Source organism: Rhinopithecus bieti, unplaced genomic scaffold (genome assembly GCF_001698545.2).
Source record: "Rhinopithecus bieti isolate Rb0 unplaced genomic scaffold, ASM169854v2 scaffold_35856, whole genome shotgun sequence".
NCBI lineage: Eukaryota > Metazoa > Chordata > Mammalia > Primates > Cercopithecidae > Rhinopithecus > Rhinopithecus bieti.
The window spans coordinates 49,782-63,086 of NW_016815820.1; the positions used below are offsets into that span (position 1 = coordinate 49,782).

General features: G+C 41.9%; 1 protein-coding gene across 6 annotated transcripts in view; it reads left to right on the forward strand.

Moving 5' to 3' along the window:
- The window catches only part of MBTD1 (mbt domain containing 1), a 56,371-nt gene that overhangs the window by 31,247 nt on the left and 11,819 nt on the right, over nt 1–13,305 (forward strand). For all 6 annotated transcript variants that reach the window (XM_017853945.1, XM_017853946.1, XM_017853947.1 and 3 more), the window contains 8 exons: nt 207–295; nt 818–1,052; nt 1,674–1,729; nt 2,055–2,159; nt 8,634–8,781; nt 10,478–10,560; nt 10,968–11,202; nt 11,699–11,776. In XM_017853945.1, the coding sequence (XP_017709434.1) occupies nt 207–295; nt 818–1,052; nt 1,674–1,729; nt 2,055–2,159; nt 8,634–8,781; nt 10,478–10,560; nt 10,968–11,202; nt 11,699–11,776 (1,029 nt within the window). The remainder of the gene's footprint in view (nt 1–206; nt 296–817; nt 1,053–1,673; nt 1,730–2,054; nt 2,160–8,633; nt 8,782–10,477; nt 10,561–10,967; nt 11,203–11,698; nt 11,777–13,305) is intronic.

The following is a 13,305-nucleotide window of genomic DNA, read 5'->3' on the forward strand; positions in this document are numbered from 1 at the left end:
AAAAAAAAAAAAAAGAAAAATTAAAGTAATTTTTTGGTGTCAAGCAGCTTTTTGCTGGCAAGGCATATATTTGCTTTCTCTATATTTGTTACCTTTCAGAATGTTAATAGTCTGACTTTGCAAGGAAATTTGTTACTTTTTTAACAAATAATTTATGAAGCAGTTCTTTTTTGCCAAAGTATGACTGGTTATTTCTTCTGTTTTAGCTATTCAGCATAAATATACAAACTGGAAAGCTTTTCTAGTGAAACGACTTACTGGTGCCAAAACACTTCCTCCTGATTTCTCACAAAAGGTAAAAACAGGATCTTACAAAGACTGAAGAGGCCGGGCGCGGTGGCTCAAGCCTGTAATCCCAGCACTTTGGGAGGCCGAGACGGGTGGATCACGAGGTCAGGAGATCAAGACCATCCTAGCTAACACAGTGAAACCCTGTCTCTACTAAAAAATACAAAAAAAAAAAAACTAGCCGGGCGAGGTGGCGGGCACCTGTAGTTCCAGCTACTCGGGAGGCTGAGGCAGGAGAATGGCATAAACCCAGGAGGTGGAGCTTGCAGTGAGCCGAGATCTGGCCACTGCACTCCACCCTGGGCGACAGAGCGAGACTCCGTCTCAAAAATAAAAAAAAAAAAAAAGACTGAAGAGCTCTAAAAAACAAGGGTAACAAAGAACATTTTTAAGGAATTGGTTTAATTTTGTGAATCAGATGAGGTGTGTTACATTTCAAGTGCATTCAGTATTTTTTACAGTATAATACGAAAATTTCTTGTAGACCTTTGTCATGAATTTCGAGCAGTTTTTTTTGTATGCTTTTAAGGTTTCAGAGAGTATGCAGTATCCTTTCAAACCTTGCATGAGAGTAGAAGTGGTTGACAAGAGGCATTTGTGTCGAACACGAGTAGCAGTGGTGGAAAGTATAATTGGAGGAAGATTAAGACTAGTGTATGAAGAAAGCGAAGATAGAACAGATGACTTCTGGTGCCATATGCACAGCCCATTAATACATCATATCGGTTGGTCTCGAAGCATAGGTCATCGATTCAAAAGATCTGGTAAGCACCTGTCACAAGAACTCCTATCAAAAGCATCATTGAGGCTGAATTATACTAGTTGGTTATTTTTCTCTGCAGAATTGCATTGATCAAAAATAACATTCTAGTTGTTTGGGCTGCTTATTCTACCTTAATTAGTGAAGGTTCACACCATATTAGTGTCCTAATAAATTTTTTTATATTCCTTCCACTTGTTCTCCAAAAGAATGAACTTTTGGTCACAACTACAATTGTTTCTTTCTTTTATTATTCAGCCCATTTGAAAGATCTAAATATCCCTTTCCCTTTCCGTTTAATTTTAATCAAAATAGCAAGATTAAATGTGGTTAGACTTAATACTAAGCACATGAAAACATGCTTCTAAAGTTGTAATTTTTTAACTAGGGAATTACATTAAAATTATGAGCATTAAAATTGGCCGAATATATTTAAAAGCATATATGCACATGTACCCTGAAGAGAGAAAAGACTATTAAAGACTATTCACCCCAAATGTAGAAGGCATGTCTTTTTGCCATGTTTTACAGTATGACATACTTTGTGAGTTTGAAGCCTTCAAAGAACTTGGTTTTTGGTCTTCTCACAAATGCTGACAGATTAGTGTGTAACTTTTCCTTGTAGATATTACAAAGAAACAGGATGGACATTTTGATACACCACCACATTTATTTGCTAAGGTAAGAAGTTTTTATAAGAACCCTCATTTGTAAATTAGGTTTGAAAGAGGGTTGTGGGTTTTTTCCTAAAATTACGGAAATCACAGTTACATGTGTTCACTTAAAAGAATTAAGACCTTGTAAATTCATAGGTGTCACAACTCTTTATTATAATTATTCTTAAATTCTGTTTGTCTGAATTCTCTCTAAACTTTGATGGAAGTTTGAGTTATAATACTAGGTAGGTAGGAGAAGGCACCTGGTAAATCTTTTCACATTGGTAATATTTTAATTATTAAAATAACAACATTTGTAACAGTAGATGTGCTTTCATATAATTCTTTAGGTAAAAGAAGTAGACCAGAGTGGGGAATGGTTCAAGGAAGGAATGAAGTTGGAAGCTATAGACCCATTAAATCTTTCTACAATATGTGTCGCAACCATTAGAAAGGTAAGATAATAGGTTTTAAAATATAGAAATGCAATTATAGGATTTGGGTGTAAGTAAGCTAATAGAAGGAGTCCCCAAGCATACTCATTTTGACATAAAATGTGTATGTGTGTGTATCTTCACTGGAGAGAAGGTTGCTAGGAATTTCAAAATAAATTTGAATTCCTGATCTTTTTTATATAGTTTATTGTCAAGATTGTCATTTTGAGTCTGCTACATTTATTTGTGGAAGTATATCCTAATTAAGAGGAAAAATATTTATTTAAGTTACTTCTAGTCAAGACTAGTCCAATTTAGAATTGTAACAAGGCCAAGTTTATCTTCAGTTTCCTGTGTTTCCTTTTTAGGCCTTTTCTTCCTTTTGGTAGTAGTTTTGCTTCTTTTCTCTTTTCCCCCTCATCTGAAACTGCTCGTACAAAAAGACCTAGAAGAGAGATTCTTGGGTTTTGTTTGTTTGTTCATTTTTTTGAGACACAATCTCTCTCTGTCGCCTAGGCAGGAGTGCAGTAGTGTGATCACAGGCTCAAGTGACCTTCCCACCTCAGCCTTCAGAATGGCTGGGATCACTGGTGTGTCCTTTCATGCCTGGCTACTTTTCTTATTTTTATTTTTGTAGGTACAGAGTCTCCGTAGGTTGCCCAGGAGGCTGGTCTCAGACTCCTGGGCTCAGGCAGTCCTCCTAAAGTTCTAGGATTATAGACATGAGCCACAGCACCCAGCATTTTTTTTTTTTTCTTTTTAAGACATGGTCTCACTCTGTCACCCAGGCTGGAGTGCAGTGGCATGATCTCAGCTCACTGCAACCTCTGCCTCCCAGGCTCAAGTGATCCTCCTGCCTCAGCCCACTGAGTAGCTGGGACTACAGGTGCTGGCTAATTTTTATATATTTTGTAGAGATGGGATTTCACCCTATTGCCCGGGCTGGTCTCGAATTCCTGGACTCAAGTGACCCACCTGCCTCGGCCTCCCACAGTGCTGGGATTACAGGCATGAGCCACCACGCCTGACCTTTCTTTTTTTTTTTTTTTTTTTTTTGAGATGGCGTCTCGCCCTGTCACCCAGGCTGTAGTGCAGTGGCGTGATCATAGCTCACCACAGCCTTGAGCTCAAGCAGTTCTCCCACGTCAGCTTCCTGAACAGCTGGCACTACAGGCACAAGCCACCACACCCAGCCAGTTTGTTGTTGTTGTTGTTTTCTTAGCAATGGGGTCTCACTGTATTGCCCAGGATAGTCTCGAACTCCGGAGCTCAAGCAGTTCTCCTGCCTCAGCCTGCTGAGTAGCTGGGATTACAGGCAAGGGCCACCTGCCTGGCTAACATTGGCATTTTTTTAAGGCCCCAGGTGAATATCATGTACAGCCATGGTCTAGAACCACCTAAGGAAAATCTGCTTACATAAAGGTGTAACTTAAGTCATGATTTACATTTCAACAGTTGAAAACCTTGAGCTAAAAGAAAAACAATTATGATGGCCTGGGCATGGTAGCCCACACCTGTAATCCCAGCACTTTGGGAGGCTGAGGCGAGCAGATCACAAGGTCAGGATATCAAGACCATCCTGGCTAACACGGTGAAACCCCGTCTCTACTAAAAATACAAAAAATTCGCCAAGCGTGGTGGCACGCGCCTGTAGTCCCAGCTACTCAGGAGGCTGAGGCAGGAGAATCACTTGAACCCAGGAGGTGGGGGTTGCAGTGAGCCGAGATGGCACCACTGCACTCCAGCCTGGGCAACAGAGCAAGACTCCATCTCAAAAAAAGAAAAACAAAAACAATTATGATGACTGCCATGGCACATGGTCAAACAGCTGGATAAGACTGGCTCCAAACCCTGTTCTTCCCCTTTTCCTGACTAGTGATTAGAATGACCCAATAAAATTTAAAACAGGCCAAGGCAGGCAGATCACAAGGTCAGGAGTTCGAGACCAGCCTGGCCAATATGGTGAGACCTCATCTCTACTAAAAACACAAAAATTAGCTGGGCATGGTGGCAGGCGCCTGTAGTTCCAACTACTCAGGAAGCTGAGGCAGAAGAATTGCTTGAACCCAGGAAGGGGAGGTTGCAGTGAGCTGAGATTGCACCACTGTACTCCATCCTAGGCAACAGAGCAAGACTGTCTCAAAAAAAAAAAAAATTAAAACACTGATTCCTGAAACACCTTTATCATGTTAAAAAGAAAAAAAAAAGAGGCCAGGCCGAGTGGCTCGCACCTGTAATTCCAGCACTTTAGAAGGGTGGGTCACAAGGTCAGGAGTTCAAGACCAGCTTGGCCAACATGATGAAACTAAAAATACAAAAAAATTAGCCGGGCCTGGGGGCGGGCGCCTGTAATCCCAGTAACTTGGGAGGCTGAGGCAGGAGAATTGCTTGAACCTGGGACACAGAGGTTGCAGTGAGCTGAGATCGTGCCATTGCACTCCAGCCTGGGCAACAAGAGCAAAACTCTGTCTCAAAAAAAAAAGAAAAAAATAAAGGCTTGGTGCGATGCCTTACACCTGTAATCCCAGCACTTTGGGAGGCCAAGGCGGGTGGATCACTTGAGGTCAGGAGTTCAAGACCAGCCTGGCAAACATGATGAAACCCCATCTCCATACAAAAATTAGCCAGGTGTGGTGGTGTGTGCTTGTAATCCCAGCTACTCGAAAGGCTGAGGCAAGAGAATCGCTTGAACCCGGGAGGTGGAGGTTGCAGTGAGCTGAGATCCAGCCACTGCACTTCGGCCTAGGCATAGAGTGAGACTCCATCTCAAATAACAACAACAACAAAAGTCACATAGATTCCCACGATCTACTCCATGTCTACATGACCAGAATCACAGTCAAGGCCAAGCTTGGTGGCTCATGCCTGCAATTCCAGCACTTTGGGAGGCTGAGGTGGGAGGATCCTTTCAGTTCCAGCTGCCACCCATGTGACAGCAGTCTCTGTGTCTGTTAATTCTAATTACTGAGAAAGAGTCTGAGTAGCTGAGCTAAGCCTTTAGTTTGGTTCCATATGTGATACATACAAGTCCTTAGTCCAGTCACCTGTATTTAGAAGAATGAAGAAAGGAATCCCATGAAAGTGGGGTAGTTCTGTCCAGAGGTCTTAGGCAAAGCTGTCAAACTTGAGAGTAGTAAATTCAGTGTACATGTTTACCATATAGAAATAACCAGAGAAGCCGGGTGCGGTGGCTCAAGCCTGTAATCCCAGCACTTTGGGAGGCCGAGACGGGCGGATCACGAGGTCCGGAGATCGAGACCATCCTGGCTAACACGGTGAAACCCCGTCTCTACTAAAAAAATACAAAATCTAGCCGGGGAGGTGGCGGGCGCCTGTAGTCCCAGCTACTCCGGAGGCTGAGGCAGGAAAATGGCGGGAACCCGGGAGGCGGAGCTTGCAGTGAGCTGAGATCCGGCCACTGCACTCCAGCCTGGGTGACAAAGCGAGACTCCATCTCAAAAAAAAAAAAAAAAAAGAAATAACCAGAGAAAGGAACTTGGGGGAAGAGACCAAAAGATAGTGTGGAACCAGTATTACAGGCTTTAAACACTTGGTCAAGTCATCTGAGAGTTCTTTAGTAGACAGGATAACTTGGTGTAAAGGTTCTGGCCTGAACAGAGACTGGACTGAAGGAAATTTTTACGTCTAAGAGGGGCAGCATCCATAGAGGATGGCTGAAAGCAATTATATCAAACAAGATAGCAAAGTCAAGACAGAGATTAATGGCAAGTTGAGGTGGAGTTGTGGAACACAGTGATTGATTACCTCTAAAGGAGTAAGAGGAGTTGTTGATTTGACACCCTGTACTAACTCAGAGAATATGTTCAGCATGCAGGTAAAATGCTGGACCGAGACCCTGGAAGAGAGGCAAACTCATGATAAAACTTTAGGAATCACTGGTGTAAAAGTTGATCATTATAGCACTGGGGTGGATGAGGTCATCAAAACAGACAGAAAAAAGCTAAAATCAGAAATGTGAAGGTTGGAGGTGAGAGAGCAAGTACCAAAAGGAATGCAGAAGGAATGATCAGAGAGATGAGAAGATTGATTGGTAGACCAGAATGTCATAAGAGACTAGGAGAGAATGTTTCAGAAAGTTAAGAGTAGGTTGGGTGTGGTAGCTCACACCTGTAATTCTAGTACTTTAGGAGGCCGAGGCGGGCAGATCGCTTGAGCCCACCTTGGCCCCCAGGAGTTCGCTACCAGCCTAAACAATAGGGCAAAACCCTGTCTCTACAAAAATTAGCTGGGTGTGGTGGCACACCTATAGACCCAGCTACCCAGGAGGCTAAAGTGGGAGGATCCCCTGAGCTCACGGAAGTTGGCTGCAGTGAGCCATGATTGTACCACTGCACCTCAGCCTGGGCAACCTTGTCTCAAAAAAAAAAAAAAAAATAGTAGTGAGCAAGTAGCAGATACTCAATGAGGCTGAAATTTGAGGAGGGTAGTGCTGGGGGAAAAGGCCACTGGGTTGGGCAAATTAGGAGTTTATTCATGAATTTAGCAGTTTAAAGGCAAAATACTGTAGGAAAAAGATAGCCAAAACAAAATTCAACAAATAAAAAATACACAGGAATATTTGGGAGGCAGAGGCAGGAGGATCACTTGAGGCCAGGAATTCAACCCAGCCAACATGGCAAAACCCCATCTGTACTAAAAATACAAAAATTAGTCGGGTGTGGTGGTGAGCACCTGTAATCTCAGCTACTTGGGAGGCTGAGACAGGAGAATTACTTGAACCCAGTAGGGGGAGGTTGCAGTGGGCTGAGATTGCACCACTGCACTCCAGCCTGGACAACAAAGTGAGACGCCATCTCAAAAAAAAAAAAAAAAAGTGTATATAATAATAGATAAAGACAAAAATTAACTGCAAGGAGTTGCATATATGTAACTTGAATTGAGTCTTTGGGTGAATAGAGTTTATTCTATTCTATAACTTTGAACCTATTTTAAAGTAAAAAAAAATTGTTTTTCCCCCTTTGAGACAGTCTCGCTCTGTCAAGTCCAGGCTGGAGTGCAGTGGCATGATCTCGGCTCACTGTAACCTCCACCTCCCAGGTTCAAGTAATTCTCCCTGCCTCAGCCTCCCAAGTAGCTGGGATTACAGGCGCCTGCCACCATGCCTGGCTAATTTTGTATTTTAGTAGAGACAGGGTTTCACCATGTTGGCCAGTCTGGTCTCGAACTCCTGACCTCAGGTGATCTGCCTACCTTGGCCTCCCAAGTGCTAGAATTACAGGCATGAGCTACCGCGCCCGGCCAAAGTATTTTTAATATAATGGAAATTGGGAACATTAGAATATAAAAGATGGTCTTTTGAAAGCAAAATTCCAATGGTAATAGGACAAGATGGGGAAGTTTGTCTTAGTTTTAACAAGCAGGGGCAGCCTGGCCATGGTGGGTGGGTCACCTGAGGTCAGGAGTTCAAGACCAACCCGGCCAACGTGATGAAACCCCATCTCTACTAAGAATACAAAAATCAGCTGGGCATGCTAGCACATGCCTGTAATCCCAGCTACTTGGGAGGCTGAGGCAGGAGAATCACTTGAACCCGGGAGGCAGAGGTTGCAGTGAGCCAAGATCGACCCATTGCACTTCAGCCTAGGTGACAAGGGAAACTCCGTCTCAAAAAAAAAAAAAAGGGCAGAGTGGGGACAGCCGGGAGTGGTGGCTCGTGCCTGTAATCCCAACACTTTGGGAGGCCAAAGCAGAAGGATCACTTGAGCCCAGGAGTTTGAGACCAGCCTGAGCAACATGGTGAGACCACATCTCTACAAAATAAAAATTAAAAAATTAGCCAAGTGTGATGGTGTGCACCTGTAGTCCTAGCTACTCAGGAGGCAGAGACAGAAGCTACTTGAGCCGGGGAGGTCAAGGCTGCAGTGGGCCATGTTCGCACCATTGCACTCCAGCCTGAATGACAGAGCGAGACCTTGTCTCAAAAAGGGGGAGTGGGTTACTTGTTACAACAGTCTTTGAGGCGTGAAGAAACGAACAAGAGGACCCTTAACGTGGACCAGCCTTAGCATCTGCCATAGAGGAGTATGGTTATCTGTAGCATAAAAGAGATGAAGTTGGAGGTTGAAGAAAGTGGAGACGGTTTGTAAAAACTCTGTGTGATAGAAAGAAAGAAGTAAAAGTGTTACCAAGTAGGATCTGGAGCCTAGCTAAAACTAGATAGGTAAATTGTAAGAGCACTCAGCCCCAGTTTCATGATGCTGCGACAGCAGGCAGCTATAGCCATGGTCAAAGGCACTGCTTTTCCCACACCTCTGAGGTCAGTTCTAGGTAATCCTGCTTTTATTTCTGGAACACACTAGAATTTACATAGATTTTTTTCATTAAAACTTCTGTTACTTAACTCAATAGAGAAGCATGTTTCACTTTGAAGAGTCCTTTATATAATAGATTTTCCTTTCTTTTAGAATGTCAAAGTATTATTTTTGTAATAATAGTATCTAATTTCAAGTACTTAGAATTCTCTTAATTTAAAAGGTGCTAGCTGATGGATTCCTGATGATTGGGATCGATGGCTCAGAAGCAGCAGACGGATCTGACTGGTTCTGTTACCATGCAACCTCTCCTTCTATTTTTCCTGTCGGTTTCTGTGAAATTAACATGATTGAACTTACTCCACCCAGAGGTACTTCATCCTAATATAAACACTTGAGTTTAATCTTTGCTTTCTTGTTACATGGTTTCCATTTACAACATTTAACACAGCTCTAGATTTCCTGAGTACGTATATAACGTGTGTGGATAAACATAATACATACAGGAGCTGTAGGTTGCTCTAAAAATATAAAGTACTGTATTCTAGCTTACTGTAATAAATTACAGTAGTATATAATTTTTCCTGAGCATCTGTGTATTTTATAATATGAATTGGTATTCTCAAACTCTGTTGAGTCAGTAATATAGGCTCAACAGGCTATGGCATACATAATTTTTTTTTTCCCCAGTAAAGACAGGGTCTTACTCTGTTGCCCAGGTTGGAGTGCAGTGGCACAATCATAGCTCACGGTAACTTCCAATTCCTGGGCCCAAGCAGTCCTCCCACCTCAGCCTCCCTAGTAGCTGAAACTATAGCTGAAAGGCACAACCATGTCTGACTTTTTTTTTTTCTCTCTTTTTTCTTTGTATGTATAGACGGGACTCTCACTATGTTACCCAGGCTGGTCTTAAAATCCTGGCCTCAAGTGATCCTCCCACCTCAGCCTCCCCAAAGCACTGGGATTAGGAGTGAACCACCACATTTAGCTATGTGGACTTTTTTTTTTTTTTTTTTTTTTTTTGAGACAGTCTTGCTGTGTCTGGAATGCAGTGGTGCTATCTCACCTCTTTACAGCCTCCACCTCCCAGGTTCAAGTGATTCTTGTGCCTCCCCTCCCAAGTAGCTGGAATTACAGGTGTACACCACCACGCCCAGCTGATTTTTCTATTTTTAGTAGAGATGGGGTTTCGCCATGTAGGCCAGGCTCATCACAAACTCCTGGTCTCAAGTGATCTGCCCACCTTGGCCTCCCAACGTGCTGGGATTGTAGGTGTGAGCCACTGCACCGAGCCCTATGTGGACTTATAAAAGGATGGCTGTTTTACTCATGGTTTAACCAGTCATTTTCCAAATTTTAATACTTGAGCATTAAGTTGTTCCTCTAAGAAAGGAGGAAAGCTATAACAGAGGTCTGTAAACGTAGTATTTGCTCAGCCAGTTTTCTTTCTTGCAAGGAAAGAAAAATATCACTCCATAGTATTAGGTGCTAGACTCTTCTAAAGCCTAGGATTGAAAGAGCAAAAGCGTACCCTTGTAGTAAACAGAAAAAGAGCCACTTTTGCGTTACACTAAGTGGGCATACCAGTGCTTCTAGAAAGGGGAGGGAAATCTGTGTAACATGGAAGAATTATCGCACTCAGCAGATAAATCATATAGGCCAGGTGCAGTGGCTTATGCCTGTAATCCCAGCATTTTGAGAGACTGAGGCAGGAGGATTGCTTGAGACCAGGAGTTTGAGAACAACCTGGGCAACATAGGGAGACCTTGTCTCTACTAAAAACAACAAAAAATTAGCCTGTCACAGTGGCATGCACCTGTATTCCCAGCTACTAGAGAGGCTGAGGCAGGAGGATCACTTGAGCCCTGGAGGTTGAGGCTGCAGTAAGTCGTTGAGAGCACTACTGCACTCCAGCCTGGGTGACAGAGCAAGACCCTGCCTCAAAAAAAATAAAGTTGATCATGTAACCTATGCTCTTAAGATTTTGTGTACTGTTACTTTTTGTCTGCATTTTAATATTATGCTAATTTTAAATGAACTGCTAGTTAAACCAGTTGTGTTTTTTAGGTTACACAAAACTTCCTTTTAAATGGTTTGACTACCTCAGGGAAACTGGCTCCATTGCAGCACCAGTAAAACTATTTAATAAGGTAAATTTAAATGGCAGAATAATTATGTGAGGACTTATTAATGCCCCACAAATACAATTTATGTTCATAAAAATGTCTTTGCCTTATATTAGAATTTCTTAGTGGAGATATAATATAAACAGATATATAGCAATGAAATAATATGAATATTTTCTTTACCTAGGAATCAAAACTTGTTTCCAAACTATGTTTCATGTTTAATCTGAATGAAATCGAAATGAATACTTTTCGTAACTAGTTTTTCAATGCTTCACCTTCATATTATGTTTAAATAGTTACAGAATTATTTGGAATTTGTGGTTTAAATTATGTTATTTACCTTGTCGCTTCTGTTTCTTGCTTTCTTAGTGGTAGTAGGGTTGCGTGTTCTTCCTTTATACCAATATTAATGTTTTCTTCTCTGTCAGGATGTTCCAAATCACGGATTTCGTGTAGGAATGAAATTAGAAGCAGTAGATCTCATGGAGCCACGTTTAATATGTGTAGCCACAGTAACTCGAATTATTCATCGTCTCTTGAGGATACATTTTGATGGATGGGAAGAAGAGTATGATCAGTGGGTAGACTGTGAGTCCCCTGACCTCTATCCTGTAGGGTGGTGTCAGTTAACTGGATATCAACTACAGCCTCCAGCATCACAGTGTAAGTTGGTATACAGAAAAGGTGTCCTTTTGTAAAAATCAGCAATTCTCCAGTGGACTATCTCACATAAGTCATCTTTTGAGCTCACAGGACAAGAATATACCTATGTCTGATTGGTTGCCAGGTAAGACATTAAGACTCAACAACAATATCACAGAATCAGACCATGTGTACCATGGCAGTGTGAATCCAATAGTCAGTTACATAATGACTATAGAAACACAACAGTCACCAAATTAAACTAGACTTACTATTTTAGTGAGTTAAAAATTACAGACTGAAAGTTTATTGGTATGTAATAAATGGTTTTGAGTAAATAGTGGAATCTGTCTCGTTTTGAGGCTATGGTTTTGTAGGAACAAGTATCCTTATTTTCAGAGCATCATGTACTTAAATAAGTCTTGGAAAAGATAGTTCATCTAAGTTGCATCTAGACAACTGTATCATCTAAATTATAAACAATTATCTGGTACCAATTTTCCCTTTTATTTTTCAGCATCAAGAGAAAACCAATCAGCTTCTTCAAAACAGAAGAAAAAGGCTAAGTCCCAGCAATACAAAGGACATAAGAAAAGTGGGTCACCACGTGGTGTTCACATACATTTTCTAATTGTTAACTAATTGGAGTCACAGTGTTCTTGGACAGAAAATGCTATCTCTTGTGAGAACTGATGACTGTGCGTTATGTATTGTGCTTAAAGGTGCAGTATGCCATAAAAGGCAAACCCTTGCAATAATGAGAAACACTGATGTTTTACTGCAGGAGAAATGATTACCACAGTATTTAAAGTATACGTGGTAAAGAATAGAGCCTGTGAATGACTCTTGAAATAATATGTAAAACCTACTAAAATTTAATCCTTTTAAAACTTTATTTAAAAGAAAATTAGCAGCCGGGTGTAGTGGCTCACGCCTGTAATCCCAGCACTTTAGGAGGCCGAGGCAGGCGGATCACAAGGTCAGGAGATCGAGACCATCCTGGCTGACACGGTGAAACCTGTCTCCACCAAAAAATACAAAAAATATGCCAGGCGAGGTGGCGGGCGTCTGTAGTCCCAGCTACTCGGGAGGCTGAGGCAGGAGAATTGCTTGAACCTGGGAGGCAGAGGTTGCAGTGAGCCAAGATTGCGCCACTGCACTCTAGCTGGGCAACACAGCAAGACTCTATCCCAAAAAAACAAACAAACAAAAATTAGCAGATGCTTGATACTTACAGTAGATGTGAAGCCTAATAAACCCATTTTTCTTAGAAAGCAAAACTTTCTGGAGTGATACTGGTAAGAAATCCAAGTTGATGGCAAACAAGCTTTACCAAATCTTTCTAGAAATGCTTTCTATACTAAAAAATTAGCCAAGCGTGGTGACGCATGCCTGTAATCCCAGCTACTTGGGAGGCTGAGGCAGGAGAATCACTTGAACCCGGGAGGCAGAGGTTGAGGTGAGCCAAGATCGTGCCATTGCACTCTAGCCTAGGCAACAAGAGCGAAACTCCATCTCAAAAAAAAAAAATTCTTTCTATACTATGTTTTACCTTACAGTGAATTGTTGGCATAAGCCAAAGTAATATAAAATATATTGTTAACTATATTTGATTTTTTTAAATCTAATTCCCCATCATAGAAAACCATAGCTTCTCTCTTCATAAAACTTGTCATAGCATATTTCATTCTTTTGTGTATGTGTGTGTGTGTGTGTGTGTGTGTGTGTGTGTGTGTGTGTATGCGCGCGCGCGTGTGTGTGTGTGAGACAAGGTCTTACCTTGTTGCCCAGGCTGGAATGGAGTGCAGTGGCACAATCTCCACTCACTACAGCCTTGACTTTCCCTGGCTCAAGCAGTCCTCCCACCCCAGCTTCCTGAGTAGCTTGAACCACAGACATGTGTTGCCACACACCCAGCTACTTTTTGTATTTTTTGTAGAGACAGAGCCTTGCCATGTTGCCCGGACTGGTCTCAAACTTCCAGGCTCAAGCGATCTGCCTGCCTCGGCCTCCCAAAGTCCTGGGATTACAGACATGAGCCACCACAACACCTGGCCATATTTCATTTCATTCTTAGATAAGATTTATATATATATATATATATATATATGTATATATAAATGT